Source organism: Mastomys coucha, unplaced genomic scaffold (assembly GCF_008632895.1).
Source record: "Mastomys coucha isolate ucsf_1 unplaced genomic scaffold, UCSF_Mcou_1 pScaffold8, whole genome shotgun sequence".
Classification (NCBI taxonomy): Eukaryota; Metazoa; Chordata; class Mammalia; order Rodentia; family Muridae; genus Mastomys; species Mastomys coucha.
In genome coordinates, this window is record NW_022196914.1 from 41,879,541 (window position 1) to 41,901,969 (window position 22,429).

A 22,429-nucleotide genomic window follows, 5' to 3' on the forward strand; every position below is an offset into this window, starting at 1 on the left:
CCCTTGCAGAGTTATCTGCTGGGTCTCCAGGGTTTAAACCTAGCTCAACCAGAAAACAGGCTGCTTTTCATGGTCCCACAAGATTATGCTTATCTTCCATGATCTGTGAAAATCCCTGTGATTAGTAAGTTTAATAATCCTATTAATTAATGGCATTTCAAAGTTCACATGAGTTTTAAATTTTATGAGGCTATCAAATGCCTCAAGAATGATATCTAAGGACATTGAATTAAAGAGGTTAATTTATTCTGACAGGAGGATGATTAATGTAAAGTAAAATTACTTAATCTCTAATTAACCTAGTACATTATTGAGTTCTTAACAGGAGCCACTCAGAAAGAATTCTGTGGAGAACGTCTGAAGACAGTACTGCTTCAGGAGACAATCATTGTGTCTGCCACTGGAGGATACCCAAAATCATCTTCATATCTAAGTCACAACCTAAATTTTTTTTTGTTTAAATCTTTGTTAAAGAAACTATGATGCATAATATTATCAAGTATCTTTTAACATCAACTTTACTGATAGAGGTCTTTCAAAAGTCTTAATGGAAAATTTATTTTTTAATCATCCCAATTGTGCTTACAAACAAAAGTCCTTTTAACGAAAACAGCTCAGCATGGGTGTTTAACTGTGTCTTCATGTGTTGTTGTTGTTGTTGTTGTTGTTGTTGTTGTTTTTTGATAAAATGTCATTTATAGGAAATGGATGGAAGTTAGAGCATATGTTAAGCAAAATAAGCCAGACTCAGACAAGTATAATCTAGACTTAAAAGAAAACAGATATGTACTATTGGGGCATGTAGAGGGAAATGAGCAGGAAAGGTACAATGGACTTCTGAGAGTGATAGTATGAAGAAAATGAGCAATGTACAATGATACCTATGTGAAAGTGACCAATGTGTGAAGATAGACTCATAAGTGTAATAGTGGCACTCATAGTATGGGGGTAACCCTCTGTTTTCTGATTAGATTTTAGGCTCACTCCAATGAAGAAAGCAAATGAATGGTGCTGTAAATCTGGCTTAGAACCCATGGTTGGGGAGTTCCCAGGCTCCAGGGATGAATCTTCTACTACCATTCTGTTAAATGGGCATTATCCCTGTCTTAGTTAGAATTTTACTGCTATGAACAGACACTATGACCAAGGCAACTTTTACAAGGATACATTTAATTGTGGACTCGTGGACTCGTTTACAGGTTCAGAGGTGCAGTCCACTATCATCAAGGCAGAAGCATGGCAGTGTCCAGGCAGGCATGGTGCAGACAGGCTGAGAGTTCAATGTCTTCATCTGAAGGCTGCTAGCAGAGTTCTCACCTCCAGGCAGCTAGGACTAGGGTATTAAAGCCACATGCAGTGACACACCTACTCTGACAAGGTCATACTTCCTAATAGTGTCACTCTCTGGCCCAAGCATATACAAACCATCATATTCCACTCCCTGGCCCCCATAGGCTTGTTCATACATATGAGTCTATGAGGTCATACCTAAACATAGCATAATGCAAAATATATTTAGCCCAACTTCAAAAGTTCCCATAGTCTATAGCAGTCTCAACAATGTTAAAAGTTCAAACCTTCTTCAGTGATTCATCCAATCACTTAACTGTAATCAACAAAGCAAGACAGGAAACCAGCTGGGCAAACTCCAAACTCTGCATCTCCATGGCTGATGTCTAAGCAGTCTTCAGATTTTCAACTCCTTTTTCACCTTTGTTGACAGCAACACATTTCTTTCTCCTGGGCTGGTTATACTCATGTTAACAGCTTTCTTCAGTAGATAGCCCATGGCTCTGGCATCTCAAATATCTTGATGTCTCCAAGGCAGCTTCAATGTTACAGCGTCTTGTTCCAGTGTCTGGGATCCACACATGATCTTCAGGGCTCCTCCAAAGGGTTGATGTCACTTCTCCAGTTCTGCCCTCTGTAGCATTCTAAGCTCAGGTTGATCCACTCCACTGCTGTTGCTGTTCTTGGTGATCATGCCATGGTGCTGGCATCTCCAGTACACTGTGATCTTCTGTTGCAATTAGGCTTCACCAATAGCCTCTCATAGGTTTTCTTCATAGTGCCAAGCTTCAAATCCCTTGGATGACCCTTCAGTCTTGGGCCATGAACTGAAACCGAGGCTGTGCCTTCATCAATGGTCTTCCATGGCCTCTCACAGTGCCAAGCCTCAGCTGCTCTTCATGACCCCTTCATGCCTTCAAAACCAGTACCACCTGGGTGATCCTTAAACATTACCAAGTACAGCTGCAGCATGTACAACAGTACAACCTTGGCTATCTCTGGAACACAGCCTCTGTGCTCTCAGAAAACACTTCCCAGAAGATTTCACCTCAGTAATGCTGGCCTCTTCTTAATCACCACTAATTTCTTAGCTCCAGCCAACCAGCATCAATTGTCCCAGTAGTCCCTTCTATACTGGACTCTAAAGCCAGAGCCACGTGGCTGAAGCTGCTGTATTCTGTTGCTTGCTGGGGCTTTATTCTAGTTTTCTGTTTTCCAACTCCCTCACTGCCAAAGGTTAGCTATCCTGGAACTTGCTCTGTAGATTGACCCTGAACTCAGAGATCTGTGTGGCTCTGTCTCCTGTGATTAAAGGTGTGTACCACCATGTCTGGATCTAAACTTAACTGGGTGGGATCTTGCTGCAAAGTCCCACTCCCTTAATCCATTATCTTCTAGGACATAGGATTCAGCTCTATTCTCCTTCCTGGTGCCCCTTTAATGTTTAAACCATACATTTTACATTTTTCCTTTGTAAGCTTGCTACTCTTGTTCAAAATGCGCTTCATGAGAATTAGCCAGGGAATAATGTCTCTGCTGGGCATTTCTGAGACTTCCTTTGTACTGAATTGTTCTTCCTTTGTACTGATTCAGTACTCACAACAACTAGAAAATCATGCATAAAAGTCATAAAGTAGAAACCTACTAAATAAAATCTGTGTGTTTTAATACTGATATTGCTTTTTAACCAACAAAACTATAGCAAATCCTGTCTTCCTTTATTTTCTATTGCAGTGATAAAGACCAGGACTAAAAGGAACTTGGAGAAGAAAGGGTTAATTGGCTTTCAAATCACAGTCCACAGCAGGAACTTAAGACAGGGAGCTCAGTACAGAAACTAAGTCAGAAACCATGAAGGATGCTTACTGGCCAGCTCTCCATAGCTTACTGAGCCTGTTCCGTATAATGCCCAGGGTCATTTTCCAATTATGCCCATCTTCCCCCAACGCTGGGTTTCCCACATAAATGATTAGTTAAGAAAATGCCGTACAGACTTGTCTACAGGCCAACATTATGGAGATATTTTCTTAACTAAGATTCCCTCTGCCTAAATATATGTAGATTTGTGTAAAGTTAACAAAAAATATCCAGCACAAATCCTTAATTTTTTAAAACAAGGTTGGATATTATACCATGGTAAGGTTATCATGATGTAGCATTCACTTTTTAAAAAATGATTTTCTTTTTATTTATTTTATGTACATTGGTATTTTGACCACATGTGTGTCTGGGTAAAGGTGTCAGATTCCCGGGAACTGAGTTACAGACAGTTTATAAACTGCCAAGTGGATGCCACGAATAGAACCCAGGCCCTCTGGAAGGACAGCCAGTGCTCTTAACCTCTGAGCCATCTCTCCAGCCCCAAAGATTCCCTTTTTTTTTCTTTTTCTTTTTCTTTTTTGTTTTTTGTTTTTTGATTTTTTTGTTTGGTTGGTTTTTTTGAGACAGGGTTTCTCTGTGTAGCCCTGGCTGTCCTGGAACTCACTCTGTAGACTCTCTGGCCTCAAACTTAGAAATCTGCCTGCCTCTGCCTCCCAAGTGCTGGGATTAAAAGTGTGCACCACAATAAGGGTGATTTGAACTTATTTTTAATTCATCAGTCTCATGTGACTTTTCTTTGTGTGCTGTTAGCTGAAAAAAAAAATACCTTCCCATAAAATTCTATAACCTTATAGTGAACTTATGCTTAAAATTGGTACATTAACATTTATCGAGCCAAATGAGGGCAAAGAGGGCAGTGAAATGCTGTCTTCTGGCTGGAGTACTCATGAATTCACAGAAACTGTATGTTACTTGCACAAGACCAAGCCAAGGAAAATCCCAGCATAGATGAGAAAGGTGCTCTGTAGCCCCATCTCTTCCTGGGGAGCTAATGGCAGTTGGTAGCTGCTGGAGGAGGAAGAATCACTCTTTGGTGGGTTTCTTTCCGGGGATACGCAAGTGTCCCACAGATAAGACTGCCCGATACATGTGTTTCAAAGTTCAAAATGATAAAGCATTAAGTCTTACAGATTCTCTCAAGTGAAATACATACATAACTGTAAGGAGGTCAGGTTAATCCTGAGTGGGAATTTCTGATGCATCTTCTCTCCTGTGAAATATGTTGGTTTACACAGTTGCTACAAAACTCAAAAGGTTTATGTTACAAAAATAATAAACATAATAAATCCAAGTGCCTATTATGCATGAGAATTTACTAGGCCATAGATGAAATGTGCTATTTCACAACTTGAGCGACCATCTGTTTCCTGACCCTGAAATAAAAGGTCACTTGAAAAAAGCTTCTGAAAGAAGCATGCCCTCAACCAACTTTTAAACTTAAATTGCCTCACCTTGCCCGTGTCCCTTGTGGACATTCTCTTGATTGTTTTTAATCATAGCAAGTCAAGTAAAATTCTCCCCAAACAAGAACAACAGCAGCATAAACAGTGAGCGGATGGTGGATTAAGTAACAACCATCTCCTTCAGATGTTCAATGACTGTCAATAAGAATAGTTAACAATGGTGAGTAACACTAACTGGAGGCTTGAACCCCTCCACTAAGCATATGGAAAAAGTGGCAGCCACAGGTAAAGTCTGTGGTTTATTGTATTTTTTGACATTTTGTTTGTCTTGTCTTATTGGTTGCTGCTGGTGTTTTTTTGTTTTTGTTTTTGTTTGTTTTTGGTTTTTTTTGTCTGTTTGTTTTGTTTTGTTTTGAACAGAATCTCAGGTAGCCAAGACTGGCCTTGAATTCCTGATACTTCTGCCTCTACCCCTACCCCTAAATCTAGGATTACACTTGCCCTAACCATGTCTGGCTTGTTAGATCATTTATAAACCTCATCATCAACAGAGACTCCTAGGTGACTGGAAGGGCCACATGCTCCTAATACAAACTTTCAGTCAGTAAAATGTGAATTTGCTATACAAAACTAGGAATCAATTCCTCTTGGTGACTCTTGCCTTCAAATTACATATTGGCAACAACAAGCCAACCCAACCAAGGGGGCAGAAGATGTACTTGTCGGGAGGAGAGACTTAGCAGATGAGTAGGAGGGGAAGGCAGATGAGATGTAGGCTGCGTTGCAGCAGGAAAGAGCCTGGGTGTGAAGATGAATAGCTGAAATCTAAAGCAAAATACAATACTGTCCCAGGGAAACATCAGAGAAGCCCAAGATAGCATGCCACAGCCCGGCACCCCCAGCTGTCTCCAGGGGAGACATTTTGAGTTGGCAAATGTAAAGTTATTAAAATCAGGAGAAACAATACACAAAATTTGATCTAAGCAGAGCATTTCTTTCAGAAATGAAAATATCAACAAATATTTAGAGGTACCAGAATGTTTGTTTGTTTGTTCATCCTGCTTTTGTGGTTTCAATAACTAGGAGGGGAAAGCAAAATGAATCAAATATATTTGTTTAAACACTTGAAGAATAATATGAAACAAAATCTAAAAAGGAAAAGGGGAACCAAGGCAAAATAAATGCAACATGGGTAAAAATTACTGCTGGTTAAGGTTTAGTATGTGTCCATTACTGAAGTGTTTGAGAAGTCTCATTAGAAAAATAGCAAAGTAAATACAATGAAGCAAAAGATCTTAGGAGCATCTAATAGAAGAGGGAGCTCTACAGGGATGGGGGTGATTTCCCTATTAGAAACTTTGCAAAGTACAAGTAATACCAGGATCCTTTTCCATTAAATGCAATTTTCATGCACTTAAATAGTGATTCTTAATTTTCAGAAATGTGATTTTATGTATATAAACTGGAGAGATTTTACCGAGACCACAGTCATTCAGCAGCCTTCAATAATTTTAATGTAAGTTTGGTAAAGAATTTCTGTACAAGGACATGGAGAACTGAGTCCACTCTTAGGACTTTTGTTGCTCTCCTGGAGGATCTGAGTACAGTTCACAGCACCCACGTAGCCAGGTTGGCATCTATAACTCCAGTATAGTTATACTGGGAGTCTGAGGCCACCTACCTTCTGGCTTAACAGGTACCAGAACATACAATGCATGCTCTTACACAGATATACATACATAAATAAATAAAAAATTAAAAATAAGGTAGGTTCTCATTGTGCCCACTTTTAACTCCACTCCTTGCTCCATCTTATGTGATGTCTAATGCATTATCCACCTTATACTGAACGAAACGACATTCTAGCAAAGTCGTGGCTGTTACCACTAGGGGGAGAAAAACACCAGTAGTTATTTGTTAGCAACCCTTAGCCCAAGGGTTAGGTACTTTACCTAGATTATCCACCAGGTGTCAACCGAGAGAAGAAAGTCCCCCTCTCCCTCCTCGAAATACACAAATGCGTAATTTTATGCATAACAAGCTAAACTCTTCAGACAAATGGCCTGCCCAGTACTTATTCTTGACATAGTTATATTCTAGATTTTTTTAGTTCAAGTGTCAAGTTAAATCTAACTAAATAAAAATGTAGATTTTTTTTCTTTTTTTAAATAAAGAAAACAGCAAGATGAATGTGTTCAGCTTGTGATTTGACCTATCCAGATTTACCATGCAAAAAGAATCTAATGTTTAACTATGGCCAACCTCACCCCCACATTTTTGGTTACACATAATACAGGATTTTATAACATAGTCCTGTTATGAAGTTATGTTGATTGTTAATAATCTTAGCTTATGCCATTACCAGCTAAATCCTTGGTGATGTTTATCACCCACTACGTTTTTTACCCAAGGCATTAAAAAAGGAGAAATGTGCCTGTATTTAAAGATGTAGCATGGCAATTAGCATGTTGAATTAAAAGTAAGGCTTAACAAAATTAAGCCTCACTTATGTAACAAATCATACTTAAAAACCAAAAACCACTGTATATGCTTTTCTAGCTAAGACTTTTCAGTCTGTTGTAAACAGTGTCAGCTAAATGACTATGTTCAAACTGCCTCTTATGAGGTGGTAATTAGGGGTGTGGGCTCTATTCTTATTCCTGAGGATACAGGAGTTGTAATTGCGTCATTCCCGGCAAAAGGAGCAGTAGGTGGTGTCTTGAAAAAGGACTTTTTCTCCCTTTGAGGAAGTGGTCAGGCCTACACGCTACACAGACAACTCGGTTGGGTTTGATGCTGTAGGAGTCGGGGAAGGCAGCTGAAGACAGGAGCTGCCTGGAGCATTGTTCTTTGATTCCTCAGGCCTTGGCTTAGTCCACTGCCACCCAGCCTACAAAGTCCTGCTTGCTTTTGTTGTTTCTATCCAAGTCAACAATGCTTTCTTCCATGAACAATATTTGTCTGCTTTTTATTACGTTTTCTTTTGAAATTCATTAGCTTAGACTCCGGCCACCAGCGGCTTGCCCAACCGGTTTCTCCCCCTTCCCCCACGGCTCGCACGTCCTCCAGGTCCGCGGCCCAGGCGCACACTCCTGGCCTGGCGCCGCCGGGTCCCTCTACCCAGCTTAGAGAGCGCGTGCGGGGCCGGCGCTGTGGCTGCGGCCGCGGCGGGGGTGGCGGAGTGCCCGCCTGCCAATCGCAGCCGCCCATGCACCGAAGTCGGCGGCGCCGGCTCCACACCTACTGTACCGGGAGCGCGCGGCAAGAGCGGGGCGCGCGCCGCGCGGAGGGGAGCGCGCAGGAAGGCTGGCCGCAGTCGCAGCCTGCGCCTGCGCACTAGGGTTGTTTTTCACAAAGCTGCTCTTAAAGTGAGCTGGCAGGCTCCAGCCGCCCGTCTTTGTAAGGAGACCACTGAGACGAGCAGGAGCGTGGAGCAGCGGCTTCCCTGCTGCCCTGACTTTTTAAGAAATCTCAATGAACTATTTGTAGACAATCACTGATCCTGCCTGCAAGATTTTTTTTTTTCTTTTTGCACGGCAAAGACACCGGTCAGTGTTAAGTGAAGATCACATCTTATATGCGATCTTGACTTTTCTTTTGGTCCTACATTATATTTTTATAGATTTTGTTATAATCATGGTGCTGGGAAAGGTAAAGAGTTTGACAATAAGCTTTGACTGTCTTAATGACAGTAATGTCCCCGTGTATTCTAGCGGGGACACTGTCTCAGGAAGGGTAAATTTAGAAGTTACTGGGGAAATCAGAGTAAAATCTCTTAAAATTCATGCAAGAGGACATGCGAAAGTACGCTGGACTGAATCAAGAAACGCCGGCTCCAATACTGCCTACACACAGAATTACACTGAAGAAGTAGAATATTTCAACCATAAAGACATCTTAATTGGGCACGAAAGAGGTAAGTTTTTATATTAGTCACTACATTCGACTTCTTTGCATGAGAACTTTAATTTCACATAGTGCAGTTTTAATCGGCAGTTTGATAAAGGTTAGCAAACTTAGAAGATGTAGTTTCTCCTTGACGTTCAAGCGTGTTAAGCCGTAATCCTTGCAGGCGTCTGCATAAGTGAGTGCAAACTGCACCTAACTATATCTGTAACCGGCTTCATATCTGCCATACGCACCTTACAGCGTGTTTAAATGTGACTCAGTCGTTTACTAATATTTTCAAATTCGTTTGCAAAAGCTGCAGTCCAATATTGGATTTCTCCTTTTATTTTATAATCTTAGATCCAGAAATGAGCTCCAATAAAAAAAAAAAACTGTAGTGACATTTTAAGAAGGTTGCTGAATTTAACTGATTTGATATTAACGTACAAACGACTTTGAGGACTTGATTATTGTTCTTTGATAAAGGGCTTCCGTGGCTTATTTTGACATATGGCATCAACACCCCCCACGTGTTTTCCCCCTATTTCTCCCAATACCTTTAAAAATGTACACCAAGCATCATTTATTTTAAAGGATAATATCTATCATTATGCAAACTATTAGGTCAGTTTTAGAAGCCATTCGGGGTCAGTAATTTTCTTCTCGGAGCATCATGTCTAACTTTGGAACGTGGATTCAATGAAACCCATGGCAGACAGATGGAATTGAAAAGTATATGGCACATCGGATTTGAGTTTGGGGTACAAGATGAAGATTAAGGCATTGTCAAAGGGAGAAGGGGTCCTGAGATTTGCGATCTGTTGTTTAAGTGGCTACAATGTGGAAATATAGGCGACTCCAAGCTTGTTTTTCTAAGTTTCCACCCTTTGTTAGAAGCGGTTCAATCCTGTTTCGGACCAGTTCTGGGGGATGGTGAGGAGGGGCGCTTGTTCTGCTCTCAGCAGATTGGTTACACGCGTCAGGTGGTGGCGATGACTTAATTCCTAGTCCTAGAAGAATATAATGTTAAAACTGGTTATGTAATTTGTTTCTCTTTTCTAATGCAGTATTTTAGTGCAAATACTGGCGACTTTTTCAGATAGAGGCATACTTTCGTTTTTTTTTTTAATATCTAAAATGTACATCCTGGGGAGATGTTAATTGAACTTAAGGCAAGTGAGAAATGGAGGATGCTTTAAGTTACACAGAATTAATGTATCGTCTTTTAAATATGAAGGCGAAGCCAATTCTTAGGTATTCCTACACGGAGGGCTTCCACATACTGAAATGATCCCCTAATGGTTCTCCTTCCGCGGCGTCCACACGGATGGGCCATACAATACCTAATGACAGCGCTCTTATTTGTGTGGGTTTTTTGTTTGTTTTTTAAAAAGGGGGGCCAGACACATGAATTTGCTTTTGAACCTACTTGGACGTTGCAGCCTTTTAATAAAATGAGGAAGAGACAAAGGCTTTTGCCTCGGAGAGTTAAGACTTGTAGTAGGGGAAGGATAGAGAGTTCGGTGGGCAAACACTTGATCTGCTGCACCACGATCTCACGGTTAGGATAACTACCTGCACCCGGCGAGGTGCCCCGGCAAGCCTGGCTACGCGTGGACGGGCTGCCGGGGCTGGAATAGTTTCAATGACTTCAAACTGGCAGCTCGCTCTCAAACTAGCCTGGTCGCTGAGCGCCCGCCCCGGGCGCCCGGCGATAGGCGGAGCCGCGTTTGTTAGCCTGTTGCTAAGGCGATGCCCAGCGTTGATTGGCTTGGGGGTGAGGGGGGGGGGATCGAGCCGGCTCGCGCCGGTTGGGGCGAGGCTTGGAACCGGCGTGCGCCGGTAAAGGTCCCTACCGGCCGGCCGCCTCCGCCCCTGGGCGCGCCCCTCTCCGGGCGACCCGGGCCCCCCACCCCCCAGCCGCTCACGCACCGCATTCGCCGCAGGTGCCTTTGCCCTGGGTGCAGGCTCGGTTAAAAAATGTCCCCACTGGGCACTGAGGGACGTGCGGGCGCGCCAGGGTCGCCCCGTGGCTGGTACCTGTCGGACCCGAGGGGACGTGACAGAGGCTGGGCTTTGGAGAGAGCGCTGCGCTGCCGCCAGATCGGCCTCGCCCATTGTTCCCTCGGGCCTTCGCCGCCCCAGTTCCCCCCTTGCTGTAACAGCGAAGGTGTCAGGGTGGCTTGAGCCAGATTGAACCGGTCACCGGCAGGGGCGTGGAGAGCGGAAGCGCGGCGCGCCGTGGCCCCACCCCCCCCCGACTCAGCAGGCTAGGCTGCGCGGGCGCGAGCGCCAGCGCCGCGCGACGTATGCCGTATGTATAGCGGGGCGCGCGCGCCGAGCTCCGAGCGCGGCCGCGCGCGGGCGGGCCGGCTGGGATCTGCTCAGCGCCGGTTTAGGCCGGTCCTCTCCTGCTCCAGTCTAGTTCTTGATTGACAGCCCGGCACTTGTTTACCTCGGCGCGGCGGCCGCAGCTCGCCTCAATGAGACTGCTGAGCTGGCACAAAAGGGAGCCGGGAGGAAGAAAAGGGAGAGGGAGGCGAAGTTTGGGCGCCTTGGAGGGAGCGAATGGACGGGCCACGGATCCCCCGGCCGGTCCTCGGGGCCCACACTGGAGAGGGGCTCCCCAGGGGGCGCGGGAAGCAGCGCGCAGATAGGGGCGGCTCACCATGATCTGGGGAGGGAAGTCATAGATGTATTTTCAGTACTTAGGTGAAGTGTAATGACACAGCGCCAGCCCCCACTCCCCCCACCCCATTCTAATTAAAAAGGACTGCACTCCAAGTAAAATCTACTAAGATTTTGGTATATTACCTAGACAGCCAGGACGACCTTTTTCACATTTTGATTTATTTTCACGACACACATACAAAATAAATAAATAATCAGAGGAAAAGAAATGAGTTAAGTGAAAGCTTATACTCCCCCACCCCCGCCCACTCCTCTGCAAATGGAAACTACCCAATTAGACTTAAGGATGTTAAACAAAATGTTTCATTGTACAAAAGCAGATTTTAGTCGGCCGCTAACACCAGTTGAGTGTTGAATATTGTCTAAAAGTAAACAATTCCCTTACCCTTCTCTTTTTGACAGGGGCCCCTCTGGGTGGCTCTGAGTCCCAAGGGTTCTCCCAACTCTGCTTCCTGGGTGCAACAGGAATAGTCTTCCCTAGAAAGTCAGTAGTCACCAAAACCTGGCAATTTGAAAAACATTCTACAAACAATTTTTATTTTATTCACTCTTAAATAAACAACTGGTGCCCAAGAAAACAGTGTAGTCGGGCACTTAATTTTTTCTTTTTTTCACTAAAATAAAACAACCTATAAAGTGAAACTACTCATCATCCCCGTTTGAGGAATGAGGAAAAATGAAAAGTATGGATTTTTATTTTAGCCAGAGCAAATAATGAAGTTGGGGTTAGAACTCAGATAGCTTAAAATGAAAGCTTGTGGCTTTGATCCTGGAGAACATCCTTGGTTATCACCTGAGAATGACAAGGTTTTGTTTTGTTGTTTTTTCTTTTTAGATGATGATAATTCTGAAGAAGGCTTCCATACTATTCATTCAGGAAGGCATGAATATGCATTTAGCTTCGAGCTTCCACAGACGTAAGTATTCTGAGTAATAGGCATTTTCTATGGATACTTTTAGTCAAGCACAGTCTTATAAAATTAGATACTCCATATTTAAATACAGAGTTTTTAATTTTTTAGTTTAAAAAAAAACCCTTTTCATTACAGAAATTTGATAGAGGAAAACAATGTATTAAATAGGAGCTATTTTTAATCTCATGTGGCAAAATTACAGAAAGCACACTCAATTGTTAGAATTTACAGTAGTGTTTGAAGCTTATAAAACAATAATTTAGGACTGGTGATTCAGTAGGTGCTAAACAAGTAGTAAACCTTCAATCAGCTACTTATTTTTTTAAAAAAATATATGAGTACACTGTAGCTGTCTTCAGATACACCAGAAGAGGATATCATATCCCATTATAGATGGTTGTGAGCCATCATATGGTTGCTGTGAATTGATCTCGGGACCTTTGGAAGAGCAGTCAGTGCTCTTAACTGCTGAGCTGTCTCTCCAGCCCAATCAGCTACTTATTATTCGCTTTATTAGAAGAGAGCTGAGGCTCACTGGACTAAAATTCAGTAGTCTGTCTTTTCTTCTGCTGTGAATGATTAGCAGTACATTGAGAATGTAAAGCTAACACTCAGAGAGTCCTGTTCTTTAGACACAGATTGGGTAGCTTCTGTGCACAGAGTTACTGAGGACATTGCATAAGCTATCATAACCCGGACTTAAAAGGCAACGTCTTGTCAGAGCCACCAGAGTGGAAAGCCTGAAATATAGTACATTCTTAGCATTTTAGCAGATTGTTGGGATAGGATATATAAACATTTTTGCATAATGCCTTTTAACAGATACTATAGCCTAGCCTATAAACTGGCACCTGCATTGATCTATAGAATGAACTTAGCTCATATAACAGTTTATCATGCGTTGACTATCTAATTCTGTGTTTACTCATTCTATATTAGAATTTTATGTAGAGTTCATAACCATTGTAAAATAGTGGCACTTCTACCAGGATGATCTAGCTTTCTGCCTTCTAAGTAAGAGCACTGGACAGTTCTCTAGTGGGACAATATACTTCTTAAAACCTTTTATAAACACCAAAACCTACAATCTGGCCAACTTGAGAAATAGTTTTGACTCTTTGACATAGGCTTAATGGGAATATTTTTCTTTTTGAGCCTTAGAAAATAAAGCTAGGAAACAGCAGACAGGAGAGTTGAATATGAGTGGACAGGGGTGTAAAAAAAAAATTCCCATTTCTGTGAATTTTTAAAAAAGGAAATTGCAAGAGTATCCTAGACCTTTTTATGCTATACTTAATTAGTTGCTATAAAAAGGCTCTAATTCCTGGCTAATGAAAGTAGAGCAGTTTAGAGACTCTTTTCTGAATGTATGATTAGGTTCTAGGATTTTAAAATAGAAATAGTGAGTCCAGTCTTTACTTTTGTATTAAAATTTGTACCTTTTCAAGAATAGTGTATTTAACTTTCATAATTTTGCCACCAATATTAAAAGTATGCTCTTTAGTTTAAAGGGATTGTATTATTCTGCCTTTAAAAACAAATTTTCTGTTACATTTACCTCTCAGCACTATTTGAAAATAAAAGATCTTTCCCCAGTGACTTATCCCTTTGGAAAGCTTTAAGAACTCTCACTTGTGGTGCCTCCTTGGTCCACAAACAGCACATGTCTCTCTATACGTGGTACCTCATAAACAGTTCAACATGCTAACAGTTTATTCTGATCTAATACTGAATTTTTAGAAAGAGGTATAAGATTAATATATCCATCTTTATATTTTACACAGACCACTTGCTACCTCATTCGAAGGCCGACATGGCAGTGTGCGCTATTGGGTGAAAGCCGAATTGCATAGGCCTTGGCTTCTACCAGTAAAATTAAAGAAGGAATTTACAGTCTTTGAGCACATAGATATCAACACTCCTTCATTACTGGTAAGAATTGACTGAATTCTGGATTGCTTTTTAACCTAAGAATACAGAAAGAATAGCTACTTAATCTGTGTAATCTCCATAGCTCTGATAAAGCAATTTTATTAAATTCCATTAAAAATGCTTATTTTAAAATACAATAGAAATAGAGCACACAAGCAAATGAATAATGTGCTCCTATTTTTCATGCTACACTAAGTAAATTTAAAAGACCAGTGTGTGATGTAAAGTATCTTACTCAGAACATGGCAATAACAAGGCCTGGTTCCTAAATGAATTGATGAACAATATTATTGTTTAAGACAATAACATCTACTCTTACTTGACACTGTCGCAATCTAAACTTTGTACTACATTGCATTATTCCAATTAGGGATAGGTGTCAGATGATGGGGATTCATCATTTTCATGAAAAACCAAAAACATCTTAATTTATTTTTAATTACATTTTATAAGACTAACTCAAATTTGACTTCAGAACTATTGGATTTAAACAAATGATGACATCTTTAAAGAAATAAAACTCAAGCTTTAAAATGGACAGCTTACTAACTTTTTACATTTTCAAAGTAAGATGTTACCATTTGAAATTACAACCAAGTTTCAAACAGTTTATGCAGAATTTGGAAAGGGTTTTTTTGTTTGTTTTGATTAGCTTTTATTTGTACATGATGGGTTAAAACTTTGCTTTGGAATAAGGTGTAAAGCCTTTAACCCATTTTTTTTCTTTATTGAATGGAAATTTATATAAAGACAGAAGTTTGGTGTCATTTAAAACCATTGATTAGGGGAACAAAATCAATTTTCTAAGTTGATTTTTAAAGTGTGGCATTTTTATGAGTTTGTACATTGATTTTTTTTTTTCTTAATTTATTTTTTACAGTCACCCCAAGCAGGCACAAAAGAAAAGACACTCTGTTGCTGGTTCTGCACCTCAGGCCCCATATCCTTAAGTGCCAAGATTGAGAGGAAGGGCTACACCCCAGGTATGTGTGAGGTTGAAAAGGTTGTTTACTAAATATTTGTGTATACACTTAGAATATAACAAGTACTGAAAGTAAGCACCCAACCTTCCTTAGTACAAGTGTGTCTGTTGTCCCTGTCCATTTTCTTTTTACAATCATGGGCTCCTTTACTCCTGTGACGCCATGAGTGAGCAGTTTGTGTTTTATGCTCACTTCTAAGATAGTTTCTCTGCCATAGAGTTAGCTGGGCTTCATAATTGAGCTTCAGAAGTCTACACGTCAATAGTGGGTGTTGGCTTGTTTTCTGATAGTAAATGTAATGGCTTCCCTGTGCAGGTGAATCAATACAGATATTCGCTGAGATTGAGAACTGCTCTTCCCGAATGGTAGTGCCAAAGGCAGCCATTTACCAAACGCAGGCCTTCTACGCCAAAGGGAAAATGAAGGAAGTAAAACAGCTTGTGGCAAACTTACGTGGGGAGTCTTTATCATCTGGGAAGACAGAGACGTGGAATGGCAAGCTGCTCAAAATCCCACCAGTTTCACCCTCCATCCTTGACTGTAGTATAATCCGCGTGGAGTATTCGCTAATGGTAGGTGTTACTGTATGAGGGTTTTATGCCTTATCTTAAAGTTGTGGGGTTGTAGTGTTGGCTTATCCAAGTATGGTTTTTATAGTCTGCTTATAGTAAATGTGTGTGTGAAACTTTACATGTTTCTACCTCACATAAGCCTAGAACATGGCACATAAAAGAGAAATTGACTAGAAACTAAAAGGGAACCTCCGCTAATACAAGAATTAGGTTGTGTTTTAAAGAAAGTTGTACCTGGAGTGCTGACTGCAACCTTTATCCCTGTAGGTATACGTGGATATTCCTGGGGCCATGGATTTGCTTCTCACTTTGCCGCTAGTCATCGGGACCATCCCTCTGCATCCATTTGGTAGCAGAACCTCAAGTGTGAGCAGTCAGTGTAGCATGAATATGAACTGGCTCGGTCTGTCCCTTCCTGAAAGACCTGAAGGTAATTAGATAATACATTTTAAACGTACTCTATTATTATTATTATTATTATTATTATTATTATTATTATTATTAAGACTTTCTCTTTTATTTTTGGTATATTACATCCCTAGTTAAATTGTACCTTTCCTTACATAGCACATGTGACCTTAACGTTAAGTTTGGTTATATGTCTCCCTTGTTTTAATCACCAAACAAATAATTATGCTTTCACATGACACTTTTTTAATATCTACTATTCTGTGTATTTTGACATGCATAAGAACATGTTGTTCGAATTGCGTGTATCTTTCTCCTTCAGCACCACCCAGCTATGCAGAAGTCGTGACAGAGGAACAGAGACGGAATAATCTTGCACCAGTGAGTGCTTGTGATGATTTTGAGAGAGCTCTTCAAGGACCACTGTTTGCTTATATCCAGGAGTTTCGGTTCTTGCCTCCACCTCTTTATTCAGAGGTAAGCACCAAGACAAATATGAATGTCCTGAGTCTCCTAGGAAACAGCAGTGTAGGGTTTTAAAAAGATACAAGTTTAACAAGACAGTTGCTTCTTGGTTATCCCGAGTAAAAAATTTTATAACAACAGCTTAATCTAACTTCAGCACATAAGACTTCACCCAGGAAATATGATGTTCAAACTCTAGTTGATTAATTAACATTTTTAAGAAATAACCTTATAATTTCATAAATATTAAATACTTAGAATTTACTTATATTATTCATAATCCTCCAATCTAGTTCTTGCATAGTTTAACATTCTTACTCATAAGAAAAATAGCATATTTCCAAATGACTTTTTCAAAAACACTGCTAAATTATTTATGTTCTTCATGTTGATCACAGTGGGCACACGTGAGTAAAGATGAGCACGTTGGATAAGCTCACAAATTAGTGAAAAAAAAATAAGATTCAAAGTGAAATACTGCTTCAACAGTTGAAGAAACACCACTCCGGTAGTGAGCAGTTAATTGGAGCTTAGGAAATGAGAGTGGCTTCTCTGAGAAGGTGACACCTAAGCTGAATCTTAACATACGAGTATCCGCCCAAAGGTGGGACTTGGGACAGTGTAGGCAGGAAGGGCAGGCCAACGGGACTGGTTCAGCAGTCTCAGGACTTTCTTACATGACCAGAGCCAACAGTAGACATTTTTATAGGACCCTTCAAATTGACCTTGATAACTACAAATCAAGAGAATCATTTTCTGGGTTATGTAATTTATTCCACTATTTTATAGTAGGACTCTATTACTGTTTTATTACTTTGAAACTAACTGCTATGACACCATAATTGAAGACATGGCTCCCTAAAACCATCTTATTGACTATAGGGTACTCAGAATCTGTTCATGCACATTTTTAATTAGACATCTTCCTGTCTTACATGTGTTAGATTCTGAAAATGTTCTACCATTTCTCACAAATTCTATTACTGTATTTTTATTCTTATATTTCTTATTTTGCTTCTGCCTTATTTTGAGTATTTTCATGGGGAGAGTTTTTTTTTAATGAATATATAAATAGTATTAGTTTCATCTAATTTTTCATAAATTCTACCCATTTCAAGATGAATATACGTTAATTTAAAACTTGTGCAACACTAAAATAGCTCTGGAATGTGACTTAACTACAAGGCAACAACTGGCTGTTTTCTTCAGAATTGTGTGTTTGAAGGAAAACTTCTGAGGCACTTTGGGTGTCTCACATTGAAGTTCAGATGGACCAGTCTTGTCCAAAAGACCCTTGAGTTTCACGGGAACCACAGAACCTCAGGAAAAGGTGCACGGGCCCTTAGGACTTGAACAAAAGAGACACTTTACATGTTACATTCCAGTGTATGACTGAGTGTATGCACCGCTGATGTTGAGTGTAACTGCCCTGCTATAAGAGAGCCCACCAAGTATAAGAGAAGTGTGCAGTTGAACTAGTCATGCAGAACTATAAGTAATGCTAGTAACCTAGTACCCTTGCATTCTCATGAAGCACTTCCGAGGGAGGGAACACCAGGGTATAATTAGCTTAGAAGATATGCTTGTCTTCTGATTACATAGTAAGTGTTGCACTCTTCCTACAGCTTACCAAGTTAACTTTGTACATTTTATTTCATCCCTACTAGATTGATCCAAATCCTGATCAGTCATCCGAGGACAGACCATCGTGCCCCTCCCGCTGAAGGAACACTTGACTGAATCAAGTTGACATGGGTTCCGAACTGTATCTCTTCCGGCTGAGGACAGAGAAGTATCTTGGAGACACGTTTTCAGAGGAAGTGGAATTGCTTTTGCCCAGACAGATGGCAAACACATGAAACAACCAGTGATCATGCTTTAGAATCCTACAGCATCATTCGGGGCTGCTCCAACATGCTTGAAGATCTGAGCTTTCCTTCTTTAAAACTGGCACATGTTAAGGGCAATCTTCTTAGCCTGTGGTCATACGTGTCAAGACACCGTTGCAAAGAAGGATGTTGTCCTTCCTGTTTGAAAATTTGCACATGCTCAATGCTTACATTGTGCAGTTCAATGTCACTACAGCGTTTTGGGTTTTTTTTTTTTCCATTTATACCAGACTCTTGATACTCTTACAACTTGTTTGTGGTCAGCACAACATGGAACAAAAGAAAGCTTTGAAAAACTTTGACATTAAAAAAAAAACAAAATGCACTGACAGGTATTTTTCTTTTTTTTTTTTTTTTGGTTTGTTTTTTTAAGTTAATGTAGCCTGGACTCTACCTGCGTATGCACATGCTCAGAATTGTCCTACTAGGCTGACCATGTATCACCTCTTCAGCTTGGATCCTATTGTGGATTTATTTACAAACATCAAATGCCTTCAAGCCAATCCTTTTGCTGTATGTTTTGCAGCCTACTATAGTAGATAAGCAACAGATACAAGAAGAAAAGAGACAGGGAGGAGGCCGGCGAGAGACTTTGTAGGGCTGTTGTTTGGTTTCTGTGAGAGTGTTGCCTTTCTACTATTGACAGCAGAGCAGCATTGTGTTACTGACTGCCTAACATCACTCAATCTCAGGTGAATGCATCACTTGCCAAACTGTCGGAATGCCGTCTGTGTTTGTTGCACTGTTACGTTGTTGTTGTCGTCGTCGTCCTTGTTGTCATTGTTGTTATTTGGTTGGCTTTTTTTGGAGAGGGATATTCAGAAATGGGACATACACAAAACTGATAACCCACCCACATTCCCCTTTTTATCATTACGTATAAGAAGAAACAAAGTTCAGAGTGGAGAAAGACAGTAAAGGTGGGCACCAGCAGAGTCAAGGGCTGTTGCTCTGAAAAAATATTTTTATTATTTTAAAAATGAATAGAAGCTGTCCAGTCACTAGGGAAGGGAGGGGAAAGTGCATTTATTTTTATACAGAGTTACTTAATTACCTCCAAAACACATATGTTGGAAATCATTTTTGCTGATGCAAAGTACTTCAATAAGCCAGAATGTGTATATCAAGGTCATGATGAGAGAAGCTTTGTTTATACATTTGCTCAATTTTGAGAGACTAAAATCCCAAATTTGTTTCGGAAATGTGTAACTTTATAAGTAGAAATATTAGACTGTTTAATGGGATAAGTAGCTTTAGTTTGTACTTGTGTATAGTACTGTTTTTCAACAATTTTTTCTGTCATCTAAGAGGAATTGGTAGGTGTCTAGCTTTGAGTATATATAGGTAGAGCTACACATGAGTAAATTATTTTTAAAGATAATTTATGGTTGGATCGTAACCATATACTAACATTCATGTAACAACTGAAATGCCCATCTTCTCAAAGTCAAACTAGAGTGGTTTCGTAAGAGTTGACTTGTGTTTTAGTGGCACCAGCATCTCTGATGTTACAACATATGTGTGAGATGGAGCTTGGCATGTATGTGTTCACCTTGCCATCTGACCCACAGTTAGAGTGACTGAGAATAATAGGAACTCTGGCCTGGTGCTTGACCTGCTTAAATACTGTCTTAAAGCTTCATACAAAATAGGCTTTTCCATAAGTGGCCTTTAAGAAAACATGGAAGATATTCATGTTTGAAATAATGCTGACAGGGTGAAGAAAGCCCATTGTAAAAATGAATCGCGTTTTAAGTGATTCAGTTAAAGGGTTTGTGCTCCCGTAGCAAACTAATACTAGATAATAAGGAAATGGGGGTGATTTATTTTTTTAATTGTTATATCATTTTGTGAATGTCCCCCCTCAGAAGAAGCTGATGGGATATTTGGCATAAAGGGCATTTGTTGGTTTTGTTTTTGTTGGGAGGAATTGTCTGAAAACACCTGACTCTCTGTGTTATGTCTAACTAGGGAACAATTGTTGGTGTGCATGGCCTCGGGGCACTCACTACCATGTTCTGCAGAATACTATATTAAGCAAGAATGACCGATATTCTGATAATTGGCACTGGTGACAAAATTCTTTTAAGATTTGGCAAAATAAAGTTTTATTTTTCCCATTAAGTATTTCTTTACTCTTTTAGAGGCATTACACTTCTAAATATTGGTCAATTCCTGGCATAACATTAGAGGGCCACAGTTGCGCTCTAGTATTCAAGATAGCTTCCTAATTTTTCATTTAGGAAAAGTCAAGTCCAAAATGTTCGCGAAACAAAGTGCAATATTAAATGTTTGCTTTATAGATTATATTCTATGGCTGTTGTAATCTTTTATTTGGTGCTGAATATGTCCTTGTAGGCTCTGTTTTAAGAAAACCATGTGGGAAATGATTTAACTTTTCCTATTGCTCTTCCTTGTGGAAAATAAAAGGTTTTTTTTTCTTTTTTTGTATAAATGTTTGGCAGTTTATTTGAAGTTGGTCGCATTAGTGATGCACTACATTCAAACATTATTACCATTACAGTTGAACTCTTAGATCCTTCTAAATGCTTTGTTTCCTAGTTTGTGCTCATGGACATTACTTAAGATTTAAAAGATGTGAATTCAGGTCTTAAATAATGAACCAAATGTAATCAGGTAATTTAGCATTTAGATGCCAGCCCCCACCACCAAACACACAAGTGCCTCTGGTACACCTTGTCCTAACATAATAGGAGGACCTATATTATAAGTAGGTTGAAAACCACTGAACTGTTTTTCCAAATTTTAAAAACAGCAGTAAATAACTTTTTTAAAAATAGGTCTGACTATTAGAGTGATTGGCAACCTTCAAAATCTTTTCTTGTTCATTATTTACACATACATAAGGATATCTATTTATGTGTCTTAGAATGGGAATTACCAAGAGACATACATTTTGAATGCAATTGTAATGTGTTACATAAATAGCTGAACTGCAAATTTGCCACACAAGCCAGTGGAAGGCACAGGTCTTTCAGTAATTAACAAATGAGAGGGGTCAGTGAGGAGGAAATGACCTCAGATCACAGAGTGGACCGGGCATGGAACAAAAGGCTCAAGTTGATTTCCTCTTATGGAAATCAGGTTATATAAAGATGCTCACTCCTGAAGGTGTGAATTTGTTTGTCTATTAAGGAAGTAAAAAACAATATGCACTACCCCCAGTGACTGCCAGTTCTGGGCACTCCTGTGAAACTGACTTTAGAGTGCATTGAGACTAAACTACTCAACTCAGTTAAATGATGGGTCCTCCACTGCCAAGCTGCTCCATGAGTTTGTTGAATGGCTGACCTTTCTGTATTCAATCAGGACTTTTGATTCTACAGAAAAGAAACTGCATTCTAGCTTCAGTGAAACAATGTATTAACTAATAATTCCAGGAATTAGATAGATAGATAGTTTTTTTTTTTTTTTTTTTTTTTTTTTTTTTTTTTTTTTTTTTTGGTTTTTCGAAACAGGGTTTTTCTGGATCGCCCTGGCTGTCCTGGAACTCACTCCGTAGCCTAGGCTGGGCTCGAACTCAGAAGTCCACCTGCCTCTGCCTCCCAAGTGTTGGGATTAAAGGCGTGGGCCACCACTGCCCAGCTCAGGAACGATCTATATTAAACACATCTAGATCTAGGAATGCCCTGGGGATGTTCTCTTTTAATTTCTCAAGATGAGTGGTTTTATACTGAAACTTCTCATATTTTTTTCATCCTAGCTTCTAAGCTAAACAGACCAGAAAAAACTTTTATGTTCTCCAAAGACAAATAGAAGACTTGTTCAAACTGGCTGCAAACTCACGATCTGCCTTCCTTACAAGTGTGTGCCAGCCACCATGTCCAGTTAATAACATAGGTGGGTTTTCCAATAGAAAAACTTACAACTGAGTATTATCCTGCTCCATCAATTGGGCTCAAGCCAGCAACCACAGTATATGCCCTGGAAGTTGGTCCACCTCCTAATATTGAGTCAAAATCTACCTACTCAAAAATTTCTGGGTGCAGTTTGAATGAGAACGGCCCCATAGGCTCATGTATTTGAATGTCTAGACCTTAGCTGATTTAAGGAAGGATTAGGAGGTGGCCTTGTTGGAGGAGGCATGTCACT

General features: G+C 40.2%; 1 protein-coding gene and 1 long non-coding RNA gene across 5 annotated transcripts; one reads left to right on the forward strand and one right to left on the reverse strand.

Annotated features, from left to right (window-relative positions):
- The first annotated feature begins 7,929 nt into the window (after positions 1 to 7,929).
- Arrdc3 (arrestin domain containing 3) lies at positions 7,930 to 20,771 on the forward strand. Of its 4 annotated transcripts, none has more exons than XR_004115679.1 (8): positions 7,930 to 8,490; positions 11,989 to 12,070; positions 13,852 to 13,999; positions 14,880 to 14,982; positions 15,298 to 15,554; positions 15,822 to 15,984; positions 16,247 to 16,439; positions 18,095 to 20,771. XR_004115679.1 is itself a non-coding variant. In XM_031360120.1 (8 exons), the coding sequence occupies exons 1-8, from the start codon at positions 8,211 to 8,213 to the stop codon at positions 18,149 to 18,151; spliced, it is 1,245 nt and encodes a 414-aa protein (XP_031215980.1). In that variant the 5' UTR covers positions 7,930 to 8,210; the 3' UTR covers positions 18,152 to 20,771. The 4 variants fall into 4 exon arrangements, 3 of the variants coding, with proteins under 3 accessions (XP_031215980.1, XP_031215982.1, XP_031215981.1); XM_031360120.1 differs by having other exon boundaries at positions 16,285 to 16,439; XM_031360122.1 differs by lacking the exon at positions 7,930 to 8,490 and adding an exon at positions 10,662 to 10,776 and having other exon boundaries at positions 16,285 to 16,439.
- On the reverse strand, positions 8,923 to 10,698 carry LOC116083346. Its single transcript, XR_004115680.1, has 2 exons — positions 10,503 to 10,698; positions 8,923 to 9,472 (listed from the first exon to the last, which is right to left on the reverse strand). It is a non-coding gene; the product is annotated as an uncharacterized LOC116083346 (long non-coding RNA).
- Positions 20,772 to 22,429: the final 1,658 nt, after the last annotated feature.